The 16,303-nt window shown below is 34.5% G+C and overlaps 2 protein-coding genes across 2 annotated transcripts in view; one reads left to right on the forward strand and one right to left on the reverse strand.

Annotated features, from left to right (window-relative positions):
• The first annotated feature begins 373 nt into the window (after window positions 1-373).
• The window catches only part of LOC105342744 (uncharacterized), a 39,990-nt gene continuing 24,060 nt past the window's right edge, over window positions 374-16,303 (forward strand). Inside the window, exon 1 of the mRNA XM_066070380.1 lies at window positions 374-496. The gene's annotated coding sequence lies outside the window, so the exon portion shown is untranslated. The remainder of the gene's footprint in view (window positions 497-16,303) is intronic.
• LOC136269491 (peptidoglycan-recognition protein SC2-like) lies at window positions 6,046-10,068 on the reverse strand. The gene is made up of 3 exons (XM_011424463.4): window positions 9,826-10,068; window positions 6,892-7,092; window positions 6,046-6,496 (listed from the first exon to the last, which is right to left on the reverse strand). The coding sequence occupies exons 1-3, from the start codon at window positions 9,872-9,874 to the stop codon at window positions 6,156-6,158; spliced, it is 591 nt and encodes a 196-aa protein (XP_011422765.3). The 5' UTR covers window positions 9,875-10,068; the 3' UTR covers window positions 6,046-6,155.

The following is a 16,303-nucleotide window of genomic DNA, read 5'->3' on the forward strand; positions in this document are numbered from 1 at the left end:
CTAATCTTTTATAGGGAAGAATAAAAGAAAACGGAATTTAAAAAGTTCTGAGAAAGTATGTAAATGAAAATAAAATGTACTTTTAAATAAAGATTCAAGTATATAAGTATTTCTTACATCAAACAGGTTAATAGAAAATTTCTGAAAATCGCTGTGAATAAAATAAAACGAGCTATCAACAACCCATGCATAACTCATAATCAGGGGAAAGAACTCTGCATTGTTTATAAACCGGGGCGTAAAAAATATAAATATTTTCTGTATTATCGAATATTTATTTCAACTAAAATTTCGTATATTAACGTGTAGTTTAAAAGAAAAATAGATATTCGAAACTATGTTGATTGATGTTTGACGCAATCGTGTTTATGACGTCACAATGATTATTCACGTGGTCTATCTCTAAGCAGATAAACCGAATCAGCACGCGAATAGTGACAGCATTATCTTAGTCTCTTTTATAGGCTCTCATATTTGCTTGGAAAATACTTTCAAGGTAAGTTGTGTTTTACATTTTATTATAAGCTCTTAGACTAATATGAGTCTATAAAAAATATTTATGTACTTATCTTGAGATTCATTAACTGTGGCGTCGGAAGAAAATTCAAAGTGTAGAGGGGGGGGGGGGGGGGGGGGGGGGGCTAGTATCCTCAAAATATTATAGATATGGTTATGTCTAAGTTTGCAAAAAAGGGGGGCTAAGCCCTCCTCCTTCCCTAAACGGTACCAACGCCTATGATCTATGATAAAATATGGTGGAGCGAATAGTCCTTTTGCTTACCTTACATTAGACCACACATATCTGATTTTGTTGATTTTTATAGTTGATTGATAAACGTAATTGACGATGAAATGTTTGTAAGGCCAATTTCATTTAGATAAAAATCAAAACTGCTTTCACCATTTATTAAAAGCAATTTACATTCGTTTGTAGGATTAATATGCCAACACATTTTATTTTATTTTTTTGATTAAAGCATTTTTTTAAAGACAAAATATCTGTTACCATCACAAATCTTAAAAAATCAATTATTTATTTTAGATGGTAAGAAGAGATTCAAAGCTGGTAAAGAAGCCAGCGTTTATGCACGACAAGATGTACGACATTGTGCCAGACATAACGACGACCAAACGTATGCACGGGGTGGAAGATATTCCTACCATTCCGAGACAGAAACCCCTTCCGCTCACAGCTACCGGTAAAAAGTACGAAGCATTGCCAAATCTCGGAGATGTTCATGCTCCATCTAGATGTAACAACAATGCCACTTTAACCAGGCCCAATCCCTGCATCAGCCCCGACATCTTATCTCAACCTGACGTAAAGAAACCTAGAGTCCCTCTTGCTTGCTTGGACTTGAAGAGTATCAAACAAAAAATCGACAAAGCTGAAAAGAAGGAGAAGAAAGTCAAGAAAAAGAAGTCCAAACCAGCTCCAAAGCAAATGACCGCATACCAGGAAGAAAAGCCAAACGTACAAAAGGAGAACAATCCTCCATTGGTCCATATTCCTCGTCCTCCGGACACTCCATTAGATCCCTCAAAACCGAGACGAATTGTCCGAATCAAGCAGGAAATGTTCTACCAATCTCTAGGACCGGAGAAGATTGCAGAAATAGTAAACATGGTCACTGGTAATCAAGAAGGACTTGGCTACCTTCAACAACTACATGTAGGTGAAAACGATTACATGAGTTCGGAGCAGCAGTATGGATACATCAATCCCGACCCTTTTTCTGGATACGTCCACCCAGCTGACTCGCTACCAGGAGTCAGTTATCCCAACCAGGGAACAGGATATTCCGATAACTTCCCTGGATATATCCACCCAGCTGATACGCTGCCAGGAGTCATGGACTCAAATCAGGAGATGGGATATTCGTTCCCTGGATATATCCAACCAGCGGATACACAGCCAGAAATGATGGATACCAATCAGGATATGGGATATCCATGTCAACTTCCTGGACTAAATTTGTTCAAATCAGAACCGAGTTCGAATAATGTAGGTGACTTTCCTCAAATTAAGCGCAATGCACCTGAGGAAATGTTAGGATACGTCAAACCAAAAGATACTAGTAAAGACAGTTTAGTGGCAAATCCCTTGATTTTACCTAAACCTCAGAAGCAAATATTCAAATGTGCTAGTCAGGAACAATTTAAATCTTTGTGTAAACGCAGCACCATGCAATCTACTCATCAGAAACAACGCTCCAAGAACACCCACCAGAAACTCCTCTCCATCAACTCTAATGTGACCATTTGAACATGTTTTAATGAATCGTTTGAGTAGTTCAGTTTTTGTAACGAACATTTGTAATCTCTCTGATTTCTGCATCTGACAGTGATTGGTCCGTTCCGTGGCATTGGTGTATGGAAATACGAACTATTGTGAACAGAACTGCAACTTGTCTACTAGATTTTACAATTTATTTTATCAAGGGTCCCTTTGAGTGCAAAGTTTAAAACCAAATATTTTTTCTCTCCATTTATAATATGCTTTTCAATCGAATCTTATTGTTCATTGTTTTATTAAAGAAAATACATGTCTTATATAACTTACAATCAAACATGTTTTCCTTTTCTGTAAGACTTCGTTTCAGAGAGAGAGAGAGAGAGAGAGAGAGAGAGAGAGAGAGAGAGAGAGAGAGAGAGAGAGAGAGAGAGAGGTTTCTACGCCCGAGCACAAGATTAACTAGCACTTTGTACACAGTCGTAATAAAGTTTCCCTCCTAGGTTCAAAACCTGCTCTGGAAAAGAATTTTCATAATGAGAGAAAAGTGAGCAAGCTCAGATGTCCCCGCTCCCACATTACTTGACACTACTACACATACACACTACTACACATACATGTAATCAAAGGCAGGTTAAAATAAATTAAAATGGGCTTATCCCCGAAAAATATTCACACCAGGCTTTTTTCTTTAACAACAGCAAAAGTTAAAGAAGTCAATTTTTTCAAAATAATCAAATCTGTATTTCTTTGTCATATTTACATCTATAAAATGAGCTCTAATACCTAAAAGTTTATTAAAATGTTTTTTAAATTTGTTTTTGTACTATAAGTCAATACTGACCAGCTTCTGTTTCTAGGTATAATACACTGGTAATCGACCAATCAAAATGAACTTATAGTATAAATATATTTAAATTTTAAAATTTTGAAATATCTTAATTTACTATATTTAAATTTTAAAATTTTGAAATATCTTAATTTGGAATTATATTTTTCCATGAATATATACATATTTCTGTGTTTCTGTTCTTGTCTGTGATAACACTACGAATCGATTTTGTACTATACATTCCAATAGATTCAAATGATGTATTGTTGGTGCGCAAGCGGGGTTTGCATACTTAATTTTAAAATTTGTAATCGTACAATTGCTGAAAGTTACATGAATATAACTAATAAGGAATCATTCTTTGAATATCATAAGATGATAATTTCGGTCCGGGCGTGATCAAATCTGTCATTAAGCCCTTTGGGCTTTATTGGATTTGATCATGCCCCGACCAAAATTATCACCTCATAATACTCAAAGATTGATTCCTGATTTCTTAATTATTATTTTTTTTTTACATTTTTTTTTTCAGTTGGGCTTATAATATACACGCAACAGAGAAAGCGACATTTTATTAGATTATGGCCTTCTTTCAATAGGACCGTTTCTTCCAATCAGAATGCATATGCATAAGCTTCCTAAGGAGTGTGCACGTTGTTTAAGAACCACCGGATAGCACGTGATTTTGAGGGCGTGTTCAACAGAGCGGGTGCTCGCCAAAATTCCCTTTAGAACCATTTCAACAAGAGCTTAGACTTTGGGTCGTTGTGTTAAACAGCAATGTGACGTAGGCCTGTCTGTTTCATTGTCAGCCACGGCTCTCTGAATTCAACAAGAATTGTCTGGCTTTTGAGCTAAGACTACGCAATCCGTGCATATTTCGCTTGAAACCGCATCGTTTTAAACTTGTTTTCACGCAAGAAATAGATAGCTACGTCCTACTGAAAGTCCAGGGGGGGGGGGGGGGGGGGAACTGCCCTCCTTTTTGCGCAGCAAAGATTTTTCTTAAGTTTACATAAAGAAATTAAATCAACATGGAGTTGCTCCCCCCCCCTCTTTTCTGTGACCATGTAAAAATTGGAATTGAAAATAAGGAAATAAACAGTGAAATTGAACTGAAAATGTAAAGTATACCTGCCTCTGGTAAGTACTTTTCCTTTTTTTTTTTTTTTTTTTTTTTTGCTTATCAAGATTTTTTGGATGAGTCCACTCCCCTTTCAAAAAACGATGCTACGTGCCTGTGACAGTGTATACATTGATTATATCCGGTTCATGTTATTCATGATCCACAGAACGTTTAGTCAACTGAATGTAGACCGAGAGATAAAAAAAGACTTAATGATTCAATCTTACTTCTCATAAGGGTTTTGTCATAAAGATGCAAACAAGTTTAGCTTTTAAAAAAAAACTTACTGTCTTTAGAAAAAACCCTAAACAGCAATATTAGTTATCAAAGACAGTTTAATTCTTTTTATATAATATGTCACCTTCCTCTACATAGCATGGCGAGTGAAACATTTTATGTCATGTGTCGTTTAAGCCTTCGTGTCTAAAATTGAGAACTGCGTACCCGAGCTTGTAAGTTGTGATCGACTATAGGGTAAAAGAGATCTTAGGTAGGGTCGTAGACTCGTATTATTTTTATAAAATCAAAGTTATCCCACTGCATTTATCTATCTAGGGTGCAAATAACTTTACCGATATTAGACATACCGCATCAATTTTTTTTATTTTGAATAAATATTTGAATAAACAATGCTAAAAGAAAAACAAATAATTTCAATAGATATTATAAAATATGACTTTCAACTAGTTGGACCTGAAAACCAAAGGCTGAATTTCATTCATAGCAATTTTGTATTGCTTTTTCGTTTTCTCACTTTTAAAGATTTGAAATCTACGAAATTTGTTAAGTCGTACATGAAAATAGTAAATTATCTCCCTTGCGCCGAACAGTATTTCAACCAATGAAATAAATGTAAATTATCACATCATGTATTTTCTACCAATCACAAAGGAAAGGAAGTGCACAACCCGGAGACTGTAAATTATTTCAACTCTCTTTACCGTCTTCCAAGGAAGAGTTAGACGGTAACAAGCTAGATTGGTGAGCTAGCGCTGTAGCAATCATAAAACACTAAGCAGATTTCTAAAACATTGGTTTAAGTTTTTGAATCGATTAATTAACAATGGGAAGGCACAGTGGTGTACTGGAATTGTGCTGGAGTGGGGTCTCAATATAAATTGTGAATCTAGAGTGGGCTACACATCGGCAATGACAAAGCTCATTGGCTGTGCCTTAATCATTATGTACCTACTGTAATTTCAATTTCGAGGTAAAATTTTTCAGGAACTATTAGTACTGTTTTGTAGCAAGGTCGGAAAACATATCCGAAGTTGTCTTCCGAGCTTGAAGGAATTTAAGATAAAGCTACATACATGTTATTTATTATATTATTGAAAATAACTTTGCATTATAAGACCAAAGCTACTGTTACTTTTTGACATTAACGATAAAACACAAAACTTCACGTAAAGATGATAATTTAAAAACGTAATTCAAATTGTACAGTTTATCTTCAGTAGTACAGTATTTCCAGAATCCCCTACTATGGAGTCGGGCATGCGTATTCCAGTGAAAAGGACTAACGTAGTTGCTAGCGCTCGAGAGCGCTAGCAATTACGTGCGACTAGAGGCATCATATTAAAATATTGCTTGCTGCGTCACTTTCCTTTTCTTCTTTTTTTTTTTAGAATAGAAGAGTAAATAATTCATATTTCGGCTAAACACAGCGAAAAAGAATTTCATGTAAAGAAAATAACTGATAGACCTTGGTATTTTCCCAGTAGTCAATACAAAGACTATAGATGTACTTTGAAATGAAGTATTTTCATTAATAATAATTATCATAGTAGAGTCAGGTATAAGATATTGTGTGATAATTATGTGTTTACTTTCAAAAAAATATAACAAGACCAATTAACGATTTATTTTTATTTATTTATAGTTGTTCGTTTACTTTTTTCGGAGATTTTGTTTCCACCAGGGACGTATAATTATACTAACTATACGTTATATATACTAGTATCTCAGACTGGTTTCCACAGAGGTACGGCACTATAATGCGGCCACGTTTTAATTTCGTTATAGAGAGCATCCCCGGGGCAGGAGCTGGTACTGGCGTCACGATGACCGTACAGTCTGTAGGTGGAGGTGATGTGGCCAAGGTTCACTCCGCACTGAATCAGGTTCTTCACTGCGTTTAAAGCCGCGGTATTCGGTTTCGTGGTCATAAAGTTTCCCATCACAGCCGCGGCAAAGGACTGACTATTGTAACCAGAGGTGTGGGCTCCAACGTTGTTCCAGCCGCGACCCTCATAGACTGCGCCATCCTCACCCACAAGGAAATTGTATTCTATGTCCGACCAACCTAAATTTAAATTTACAACGCTTATGATTTTGTTAAGTATCATTCAAGTATAAAAGTTTGAAAATTGATTTTTGTTTTGTTTTATCCCAAAATGTGGAATGCTGAATACATATGTGAACATCGGAAAAAAAATCAAAATGCAGCGATAACCTTTAAGGATCCTCGACACCCCGTGGCTTCTACTTATTTTACAGTACAGTAATTTTTTCAGTCATTGACAATTCGAACACTTTCTAGAAATCCAGATATTTAAATGATTTAGAAAAATGGGCTTGTATGCAGAACTTTTCCAGGTGTGTGGAGGACCCTAAAAAAGAAAAGATGTTTTCCTCTAGCTCTTACAATCACTATGAAAATCAAATAATTGTAATCTCTACAACAGCATACAAACGTACGTGTAATGTCCATGTGATAGTTTTGAATACGTCTCACTTGTGTTGCACATGAATCGAAATCAGAACATCGACTCCCTGCAGTGTGGTGAACGAAGAAAAGATCAACAGGGGTATTTTTAAACGTCCTCGAACTTTTGGGTCTCCGTGCTCCCCAGGTGTCGCGAGAGTAGATCCGTACATTGGAACAAGCGTCGCTGTATGCTGTTTTTATGACGAAAAACAAGAACATATTACATCATTTGCTCAATTCGCTATTATTCCTGCAAAGCTTAAGCCTGGGCCATGAGGTCAAAGTGGCGCATGACTAATCTACATGTAGGCCACCTTTTGTACAAGCTAATAAACTTACGTTAAAACCAACGTAATGAAAACATATAATTAAAGAGGTTTTGGGTAGCCATTTTGGGTCACCTCTAGTCTGAAAATCCTGCATCACATCTTAATTTTAGTAGTATATTTATATTTTACAATGCCAAATAAACTTTATTGAATAAAATTGTAAAAGAAATTACATTTTTAAAGAGTTTTTAAAGAGTTTAGTAAGGGACTATATTTTGTGGCGGAAGGTTTTCAAGAAGGTATTTCATAGACGTTCAGAAAAAAATAACTATAATTTTGGCCTAAAATTAGCTTATTTCATGTTATATCTCAAATATTTGAGATGTGACCCCTACTTTTTTAACTTTTAAATGAAACATTAAATGTATGTCAATTTGAATGCAAAATTTTGGAAAGATGGTCGACATTACTAATATTCTTTTTATTAGCGTTATAATTTGCTTACTTTTAACAGCTTTTGTTGTGTTCATTATGTACTGGCATTTGAAGCCACAATTAAAGAAAGATTTTGTTTTTTAATTTTGAGTTAGATATTACTTTTATTGTCACTACATGTGTTCAACTTCATACTGTTTTAAAATCATAACTAAATAATTGTTCAAACTATAAATATTTGTTTGATTTCTTCAGCTAATCAATATCCATGCCAAATTTTAGCAAAAATTTCAGGAAAATTATCATTTCTGTTTGGTGCCCTATATTTCCAAAAAAAAAAATAATGGCATGTAACATGGGTCATAAATAAAACAAATGCACATTTTAGGTCACCATTTTTATATCCAAGTGGTTTTCGGATGATTGACATTGCTAGTAGTACCTGTAGTATTACAGATGCCAACGTCCTTAAGATATAAACGTACATGTATCTATATTTTGTAATGCGAAATTTTATTCATTCATTTTTTTTTTACAGTTATTTAAAATCAATTGTGGGTATAATTAAGCTTTGAATTATCATTTTTTTAAAAGATGAGGTGTCATAACTGTAACGGTGTGTGAATACAAATTGTATAGATCTAACTTGCTAGCGCGCGTTATTCAATTTGTATGCACACACCGTTGCAGTTATGACACCACACTTCCCAAAAAATGATTCAATTTTATGTTTACGTTTTTTCAACATTTATTCCCTTTCCACAAACACGATTTATTTTTAAAAATCTCTGCCTTCTTATTGAACAAGTAATGCGCAATTAACGGAAGATCCATTGGAACAGCCAGATTATGCTGACAAAAATAGTGCACAGAGTTTTAAATTCTAATAACACAATTTTATTTTTTTATTCTGTTTGATGAATTTACTTTTGGAATACTAAGAAAAAAATCAATTGAATTCACTTAATTGTTAAACAATATCTAAAATCAATGAAATATTAATCAGCGTAAGTATAATATCAGGTCGTGATCTGGTTTGAAGTTTATCGAGAAATACTGAAGGAAGACTGAATGTATTCATACGCACCAAATTAGGTGGTTGGATCTTCTGTGTTATGCGTAAATATCACTCAAATCAGTTAATGCAATTTGATAGGGGGAGAGAAAGTGAATATAAATACTAGTATATGATAATGAATTAGGCTTTACGTGCGATCTTGTTTATGGATCGACATTGTAACAAAGTGAAAATTCAATGAAAATTACATTCGCAGTTGGTCAAGGTACATATACTTAAAACTCAGTTGGGGATATACATATACATGTACATGTAGATCGTAGAGTGTCTGACATTTCTAAAGAACCCCGAACACAATCGCAAACGCTATATCACAGACCTTTCCTGTTTAAGTTCATTCACAACAGGTCAATTTAACACCCTCTGCTTCTCCGTCCGTTTTGTTCCGCAAAAACAAAAAAAATGATAATTAATAAATAAATAAAAAGATTAGCTTGTCTCTATAATGTCCGATTAAAAATCAGTGCGCTCTTGAATCTCATTATGCGATACAATTTGCTCTGGAGATTCCTCAGAAGACTCAAATTCAATCTGTCAGTCTGCAATTTCCAACCGCGCGGTACGTGGCTTTAACGGAATTACATGTATGTACTTACTAATATTCCGCGGAGCCTCATTTATATCTTCCATTTCTTTACTTTTTTTTCTAAATTATGATTTTAAAAAAGTGTTTGGTTTCTCAAAAGTAGTGTCATATTTATTTATTCCGCAAATAAAATACTTGCAACATGTATGGCATGTGTCTTGATAGTCGAAACGGCGTTTTTTATCTTATTGTCAGACAGAATTCTTGTATCTCTCTAAATTCTTTATAAAAAATTCTGAATCAAGTCGAACTGCATTTTTCGTTATGTAATATCATCGTCTCTACAGATTATTAACAATTAGTGAGATGATTAATTATTAATGATTTATAAGACTTATTAGATTAAAGTTCATTAAGGAAAGAGATTACAATGTTTCCGCACTAACATACACCCCCACCCAGCCCAGACAGTGACACACGATATGTAGCATTCTGTTGGTTATACAAGCAGATGTTATATATTTTTTTTTTTATAAAAACAAAAAAAAAACCCAGAAAAGTGAGCAAAAGTTAATATTGATACAAATGCCTAGTAAAAATAAAAGAAAAACAATACCCAATCCTGGCAGCACTAGCGCAGCAAAATAAAGAGCTTCAATCCTCATGTTTCCACTGCGAAGTTTTTGGAACAAAATGTTGAACTATGGGTATAGCAGTGTTCATTTATACGATTGTCCAAGAAAAATAAAAATTAAATTTTTAAGTATCTTGATGGCACATCCGCTAGTACTCAACATCTGTTTAAAGTGTCTACGTGCGTCCTTTGGCGACCTTCATTCATATACGTAGTTTGGCAAAACGTATGCATTTCCTTCCTCCTGTCGGCAACACAAACATTGCAAGCTATTTTTAGCATGTTTACTAACTGAACACTATGATATATCCTGTTTTTGTATTTGATTGGGATAGAGTTCCCAATTCTTCTGCGATTGAATGTTTTCCGTTGTAAATATTCGTTTTATGGCATATTCTCCATAAAAGTATTGTTTTAAAGTTTGCTGTAAGTTATGTCTTGCAAAAATTACACAAAAACAAGAGGACCAGGGGCCACATCGCTCACCTGAGCAACAATTGCCTTAATTCTGATCAAATTAGCATAACAGTATCAAAATATCTTGAAAACTAAGTACAGTAGATCTTGCTAAAAAAATTGAAAATCTGCCAATTTTTATCCACCTCTTTTTTTTTGGTAAATACCAAGCCCCATTTGTTGTTGTACCTGTAAGAAGATTTTTCTCTAGTCCTATATAACTCAACCCCACCCCCCATTTCGTGGCCCCACTTCTCGTTATGGAATCATGGTTTCATCAAACTTAAATCTGCATAACCTATGCTTTCACATTAAGTACTGAGTTTAGGACCGAAAACTTTCCCAGAATATTTTTAAAGATTTTCTCTATATATTCCTATGTAAAAATTCAAACCGCCATCACGGCCCCGCCCTACCACTAGGGACTGTGATTTTGCAAACTTGAATTTACACTACCCAAGGATGCCTCTACACAAGTTTAAGCTTTTCTGGCCAAATAGTCTTTAAAAAGAAGATTTTTAAAGATTTTCTCTATATATTCCTATGTAAAAATTCATCCCCCATTGTGGCTCACCCTACCCCTGGACTATTATTTAAATAAACTTGAATCTATACGATCTGGGGGTGCTTCCACTCAAATTTGGGCTTTCCTGGCCTAATAGTTTTGAGAAAAAGATTTTTAAAGATTTTCTCTCTATATAAAAATTTATCCCCCATTGTAGCCCCGCCCTACCCCAGGGAGCATGATTTGAACAAAATAAAATCAACACTTCCTGAGGATGCTTCAATTTTAATTCGAGCTTCCCTGGCATAATAGTTTTTGAGAAGAAGATTTCTAAAGATTTGCTATATATATTCCTATGTAAAACTTGATCTTCCAACTGTGGCCCCAGCCTACCCCCAGGGAGCATGATTTGAACAAAATAAAATCAACACTACCTGAGGATGCTTCCATTTTAATTTGAGCTTCCCTGGCCTAATAGTTTTTGAGAAGAAGATTTCTAAAGATTTGCTATATACTGTATATTCCTATGAAAAACTTGATCCCCCAATTGAGGCCCCTCCCTATCCCCGGGGACCATGATATGAACAAACTTGAATCTACACTACCTGAGGATGCTTCCATTTTAATTTGAGCTTTTCTTGCCTAATAGTTTATGAAAAGAAGATTTTAAAGATTTTCTCTATATATTCCTATGTAAAAATTGATCCTCCTATTGTGCCCCCACCCTAACCACAGGGACCATGATTTGAACAAACTTGAATCTACACTACCTGAGGATGCTTCCATTTAAATTTGAGCTTTCCTGGCCTAATAGTTTTTGAGAAGAAGATTTTTAAAGATTTTCTCTATATATTCCTATGTAAAAATCCATTCCCCCATTGTGGCCCCACCATACCACCAGGGACTATGATTTGAACAAACTTGAATCAACACTATCTGAGGATGCTCCCATTTAAATTTGAGCTTTTCTGGCCTGATAGTTTTTAAGAAGAAGATTTTTAAAGATTTTCTGTATATATTCCTATGTAAAACTTGACCCACTCTACCCCCATATGGAGGGTAATCGTGTTCAAAAATCCAGACATGTAAACTTGTAAATCCGAATATGTAATCGTGTTGATGTGTGAGTCTGAGTATGAAAATGTGTAATTCTGATCGTGTAACCTATAAAACTCAGGGATAATTAAACAATTTAGAGTTAACCCCGCAGGCCTTCCATCTAATTTTTCCTACAGATGCTAATTGCAGCTGTTAAATGCTGTTGGATGTTTACATGTAACAAAGCACAATAATACACACTTTCCATCTGTAGTCTCTGCTTTTGTATTTCCGTTTTCTGAAATATCATGGCTGACATGTTGCAAATAGTCTACAAGTTTGTCGAATTTTGACATGACCATATATGGAAACAGTGATGTCACCGATAGAAAAAGGCTAGCTGCAGGTAAAGGCATGCTATAATCGCCGGAATAGGAACGGAATAAATATAAAAAATATATAAGGTAGGTCTATAATCATATTATCTCTGGATAACAACTTTTCTTAGAAAGTATTATTTTTTGGAAAGTTATCGATAAGAAAAACAAAAAATTTAAAGTCATTGGTTTTGAGATTTTGATTAATATGTTTTACGGTGAGACCGTTGGGGCGAGCACAGCATGTGATCAAACAATGAATTATAATAATCAATAAAAATAAAATTAACAACGTAAAATTTGAATGCAAAAAAATAAAACATACCTATTTTTCAGTAAATTTTCATTATTCATAGTTTATAAGATTTGTTAGTAGAACAGTAATTTAATCTCAGATACAATCTTGTTGAATAATAAAGATTTTAATATATAAATATTCATTGCACTGTATCTCCTCTTTTAAAGGGATTGTAACGTCAGTTCATCCCCCTTTTTTGCAGTAAACATTTTTCTTAAACCTACATATAAAACTTGACTAATCATAGAGCTTCCCCCCCCCCCCATGTTAAAAAAAATATTTCATTTTTTTTTCTATTTACACATAGAAAATCGACTTATCATGGATTTGCCCCCTCCACTTTTGAAAAAAAAAAATGTTTAATTATTCTTTTTTTAATTTTACGCTTTAAAATATTTGCTGATCATAGTAAAAGAACATGGTACCCCCCCCCCCCCCCCCACGCATGTAATAAATGGAAGTAAAAGAATAAAAAGAAACCATTGAACCGCTTAAGAGCTGAAGGATTAGACTTTTCATGATTTTTTTTTCTTTTTGCTTGCAAAATTTTTTTGGATGAGGTTGCCATCCACCGATCCACCCACCCACTCCCTTTTTAAAAAAGGCGATGCTACGTGTACGTTCCAGGAATTTACCGTAATTTTAGTGAATAAAATAAATGTGAACATTCATCCAAATGAGTGCAATTTACAACTGTTTCCTGTATCTGAAGAAATGTCCTTATTCTTCAGCTGTTCTTTAGCTTAGCCTTTGCAAGATTTTGAGAGGATTTTGGTCATTTCAGAAGATTTAGAATAACTTCAATTAGAGTAATTTCCCCTTATCAGTGCTTATTGTGACGTCAAAGCTGACGTTGGTTAAGTGTCACCTGACTCTTTAAAACTCCCCTGAGAAATTGAAGTACGCGAAGTATACTGTTTTATTTACTTAAAAAAGCATGATGTTCTTAAAATTACAATCTTATATATGCTTCTCAAAAGTTGTACTTTGATTCCCGCGAGAACGTGAGGTTGGAAACCATTGGTACTATGAATTGTGGGTCAAATTTTACTGACGCTGAAAAATTCTATCGGATCAATGTGTAAACCTTTGTGACGTCACTCGATTATTTTTGATTGAGAGTGTACTGACGTGAACTTTAGAGGTAGTACTGACTGTATGTCGTATACATCGTTATTGTTTTTATATTGTCTTGCTGATTCTCGTGAGAGTGTGAAGTGATAAAAATTGCCATGATTACAGGGAACTACTGGGACGATTAAAACAATGCATTACTGGTCCGATTTACTGACGCCAAAAAAATCCGTTGAATGAATGTGCAACTAGTCCGAATTTTCTATTCACACATGCCTTGGCGGTAGAGCACGCTTCGCTCGCTATTATGAGACATAAGAAGCGACACCCCCTTTGAAAATAAATAAATAAAAATTCCAAAGACTAGGTTAATTGTCGTGAAATTAAAATGTGTATAAATTATTTTTAAAAATGTTTCATTTTGCATTATCGGCAATATATAGGGAAAAAAGCCTATCATGCAGGTGAAAATTGGCATGTCTTTTTAATTTCAAGCAGTTATTACGGGATATGGGCATGAAGTCCTGAATGTTGATTCAATACAGACTCACTTTGTGAAATTGGTTGATTCCGGAGAGCTATTATATTACAGCTTTACAGCCACTTGTGAAGATGTACTGTTTGCAATAAAGCAACTACTAAATTTTGTAAAATTATTGTCAATACAGTATATACATGCATTTTCAAATATATCTTATGATTTAAACTCTACCAGTTCATACGATCAAATTCATCTGACCCACTCCGTTCCTTACTTTTAGAAATCCAATTTCCGAAGAAAAATCATAATTGCAAAAACATAAACATACTAGTATACCATTACTATTTCTTCAAACCTTTCAATTCTTAACAAAACTTGGTGCTTTAATTAATAATTATAAAACTTCTTTTTATTTATAACAGTTTTAGATTGTTTTAATATCTATCTTTCACTTGCACAACAAAATCATTTTGATATTCTAAAAAAAGCATAAATACATGTATAGTTACATACATTTTTCCGCAAAAAATTACCAAATCTTTGCAGGTAGTTTATTATCACTTATGCAGAAAAATAACAAGAAAAAAGTTGTCAATGTGACAGCAAACCGGGTTTTCTTTTGTGTGAACAGTATTCATAATCCATTTGTCAATCCTAGATTGATAAATACTACCTATCCAAAGAAATGGGGTACCTTGTATGCAATGTTTTTGCCAAAAAAAGTGACTAAGTTCAACAGCTGATATTTTTTGATAAATTATCAGAAATCAAAATCCTAGCAATTTGCATACCTCTAAAATATGTATAATTGATATGCAAAAGAACAATTTCATATCTCGAAAACTGTACGAGGAGTTATCGGTACAATCAGGGTACCTTTTTGGCAGCCACTCGCCCGCCCGCCATTTTCACTATTTCAATAATCGAAAAACCCGGTTAATAATTCTCTCTAAAAGTTCTCAAAATTCAGATGCAATGGAGCTACATGGGACCTCACGGCGGTCTCAGAATCTCATGCCGCTCAAAATATATTTACCCCCTAAGGAAATTTCTTGATCCGTCTCATTTTTAAAAAAGAGTACGCATTAACTTATATTCCAGTTTAAATTACATGTCAAATTATTTTAGAAAAATAAGATATTAGGCATTTCTTTTTAACCATTATAGTATAATACCATGAGAATTACCTGTGTATTACAGAAATTAGCGCATTTGTCACATCGGCGTCGATTTTTATATGCATGACCCTCTTCCTGTTTGGTCCAGTTTCAATCATACCTCAAAATTTTTTCTAAAAATAATACCGGTATTTTCGATAGAAAAAGTGTCGTTCATTAAAAGCTCATTGCAACAGTTAAGCTGAATATTATGTTTATTTTTCATCCATTCCGGCGATTACTGCATGCCGTTTCCCCGCAGCAAGGCAGTTGCCATATAAGGTCATGTCAAAATAGACTTTACATTTGTCAATGTGTATCATGTCAGATATGCTATTGCCGAGCCTGAAGATACAAATGCAGAAACTACGGATTGAAAGTGTGCATAGTTGAATGTTTAATTAACTGATAAAAGCAATAAAGCTGCAAATTGTGCATCATGCGAAGGAACTGAGTCAAATCTTACACGTGTTTATGCCCGAGATTTATAGGTTACACGATCAGAATTACACATACTCATACTCAGACTCACACACCAACACGATTGCATATTCGGATTTACAAGTTTACATGTCTGGATTTTTGAACACGATTACCCTCCATACCCCCAAGGACCATGTTTTGAACAAACTTGAATCTACACTATCTGAGGATGCTCCCATTTTAATTTGAGCTTTTCTGGCCTGATAGTTTATGAGAAGAAGATTTTTAAAGATTTTCTCTATATATTTCTATGTAAAAATTGATCTTCCTCTTGTGGCCCCTCCCTACCACCGGGGACCATGATTTGAACAAACTTGAATCTACACTACCTGAGGATACCTCCACACAAGTTTAAGCTTTTCAGGCCTGATAGGTTTTGAGAAGAAGATTTTTGAAAAATACCAACAAATTTTCAATAATTCTCAATTATCTCCCCTTTAAAGAGGGCGTGGCCCTTCATTTGAACAAAATTGAACCCCCTTCACCTACTGGTGCTTTGTGCCAAATTTGGTTGAAATCTGTCCAGTGGTTCTTGAGAAGAAGATGAAAATGTAAAATGTTTACAACGACGACGACAACGACGACAACACC

This window comes from Magallana gigas, chromosome 8, assembly GCF_963853765.1.
Source record: "Magallana gigas chromosome 8, xbMagGiga1.1, whole genome shotgun sequence".
Taxonomy (NCBI): domain Eukaryota; kingdom Metazoa; phylum Mollusca; class Bivalvia; order Ostreida; family Ostreidae; genus Magallana; species Magallana gigas.

Excerpts from the sequence above, each read along its gene's own strand:
- LOC136269491 (XM_011424463.4), bottom strand. The coding sequence starts at position 9,874 with ATGAGGATTGAAGCTCTTTATTTTGCTGCGCTAGTGCTGCCAGGATTG. Across the intron at positions 7,093-9,825 it reads GCTAGTGCTGCCAGGATTGG|CATACAGCGACGCTTGTTCC; the intron begins GTATTGTTTTTC and ends TCATAAAAACAG. Across the intron at positions 6,497-6,891 it reads CTATCACATGGACATTACAC|GTTGGTCGGACATAGAATAC; the intron begins GTACGTTTGTAT and ends ATTTAAATTTAG.